Source organism: Mobula birostris, chromosome 10, assembly GCF_030028105.1.
Source record: "Mobula birostris isolate sMobBir1 chromosome 10, sMobBir1.hap1, whole genome shotgun sequence".
In the NCBI taxonomy this organism is placed as follows: domain Eukaryota; kingdom Metazoa; phylum Chordata; class Chondrichthyes; order Myliobatiformes; family Myliobatidae; genus Mobula; species Mobula birostris.
In genome coordinates, this window is record NC_092379.1 from 94,506,565 (window position 1) to 94,508,924 (window position 2,360).

The 2,360-nt window shown below is 41.1% G+C and overlaps 1 protein-coding gene across 1 annotated transcript; it reads right to left on the reverse strand.

Annotated features, from left to right (window-relative positions):
- Positions 1 to 320: 320 nt before the first annotated feature.
- On the reverse strand, positions 321 to 1,376 carry LOC140204551 (glucose-dependent insulinotropic receptor). The gene has a single exon (XM_072271270.1). The coding sequence runs from the start codon at positions 1,374 to 1,376 to the stop codon at positions 321 to 323; it is 1,056 nt and encodes a 351-aa protein (XP_072127371.1).
- Between the last annotated feature and the right edge of the window lie 984 nt (positions 1,377 to 2,360).

Consider the following 2,360-nt stretch of genomic DNA (forward strand, 5'->3'; position numbering starts at 1 on the left):
TGTTTGTGTTGAAATTCTATTAAAGACCGGAATGTACAGTCCCAGAGCAGCTTGAGTTTGCCCTCCAAGCTCATACTGAACATGAGCAGCCGTATGATAGCTCGGCATGGGTGCGATAGGTCAGTTAAAGACACCAAAAAGGTCAGACATAATTGTTATATAATTCTATTATTCTACAATAGTGTGAAGCGATAATTACATTGGTTACTTGTTTTCCTTGCTACCTTGAAATCTACATTTCTTCTCAAAGGCAATCTACAACAACTTGGCTGCTTCCAATTTAAAAAAAAATCATTTGCTCCCTTACAACTTGAGTGCATTCACATACCTTTAGATGTACTTGTTGTTGTTGAACAACTAGCCAATCCGATTGCAGTACAGGACCCAGGTATTTGATCGTCGCCCCCTCTCTCTGTACCAGGATTCTGCATGTCGCCTGCTTTCCGCTGACAACAGAAGCTAAGAACTTGTGCGACTCTGAACTTGGCACGGCAGCACATCTGACAAACTTGCATTCTCACATCCTTTTGCCAGTAGGAATAAATCAGTGGATTCATCAGGGAATTGGAAAGGGCAAGAAGAGAGAGGTAGTCTTCAATGAGAATATGCAATTCACAGGTGATGCAGCATGCTTGCACGATACTTGCAATGAAGAATGGAGCCCATGCAACCATGAAGCATCCAACAAGAATCCCAATGGTCCTCACTGCCTTGACTTCTCGGATGTGGCAGCATGGTGGATTAGCTAGGCTGGAGACGGAGCCGACTCGCTCACTCTCTAGGATTTGCCGTGTGTGAGAATATGCTATCTTGAGGATTACACTGTAGAAGTAGATGAAGGCTAATGAAGCAGGAACAAAGCAAGCACAAAACACAGCGATAATGTAGTTGGGATGGACAACAGAGAATAGGGTGCAGTTGTTATTATATTGATTAAGTTTTGGCTGTTTAATGATTCCTGGGAGGAATCCAATTAAAAGTGCTATGCTCCAGAGTCCTCCAATGATCCCAGCCACCATTTTGTACGTCATCAGTTGGCAGTACCGTAAGGGTACTTTTATGGCTAGAAAACGGTCAAAAGCCACAGAGACCATTGTTAAGATTGAGGCAGAAGATGGTGACATTAAAAGCGAAATCCGCAATATACACAAAGTCCTGGTGGTAGCAAAGCTCTGTCTGCTGAGCACTAACGCTGCAGTTCCGAAGAGGGTGAATCCCACAAGCATGTCTGCAATTGCCAGGTTCAGGATGAGGTACAAGCTGGCAGATCTGTTCTTTGAAATCATCAGGGCCAGCACCACTATGACCAGGCCATTGGAAGTGATGATAAGCAGTGATAGCACCGTCACAATGACGCCAAACTGATTAATATCCATTGTTCAAAATAAGGAGCAGAACACAGAATCAGAAGAGATTGGACTACTTGCTACCACATCTTGAATTTCTGAAGCAGATAGAACCACAAAACAGCAAAAGTAACCGACGAATCGAAGTTGGAGAGAGCCTATGCGTGCATAGCAGTACAATCAGTAGAGTGGGCATTATGAAGTCACTTTTAAATTTATTGGTGAGCTCACGTTCCCTGATTGACCAACAGCAATAACATTATCATCATGAAGAATAACACTTTAGCCAACACCCACCCATGTTGCTAATCAACAGAACAGGACCTGCTGATAAGATTTGTTTCATAATGGCACAGGGTATATGATTGTGCAGAACAATCGGGATTTTACTTATCGTTAGCAGTTTATTGCCCGATTTTCCAGATTATGAACATTGGACTTCTGCTTTAACTCATTCATTTCCAGCTGCTGCTGGCAAAATGGTACTTGCTATAAACTCACTGGGCACAGTTTCACAATAAGATACATTTAACTCTCTTTCCAGATGTGTAAGAATCATCTGAGATTCAGCTTGCAGTAAATCATCGCTCTCTTTAAAATTATTTTTATTGTTAAACATTATCACTTGTAACAGAAGTAAAGTGTTATAATTATGTATTATGAAAACTGGGTGAAAGGCCAAGGATCAGAGTAGATGATTCAATGTTGAAAGTAGTAGAAGATTAGATAAGTCTAAGAGTAATATTTAAATGATACTGAGATGAATTTTAAAAGCAATATATTATAAGAAAGCAAGATTGGAAGATCTATGATTTGGTGAACTATGAGAGGATGTTGGATATATTTGGAACTCGTGGAAGAGAAGACATTTTGGTGGGTCTTGAAACACTGACTGTGACAAAACACACTGAAGTTATTCAGTGGCTATGGCTTTCATCCCATTCTCTCTACCTAACCACTCACTCCCCCGCCCGCAAACCAAACAGCTTCAAAAGATAACCAGAAGGTTCAAAG

Coding starts and splice junctions, on each gene's coding strand:
- LOC140204551 (XM_072271270.1), bottom strand. CDS start 1,376: ATGGATATTAATCAGTTTGGCGTCATTGTGACGGTGCTATCACTGCTT.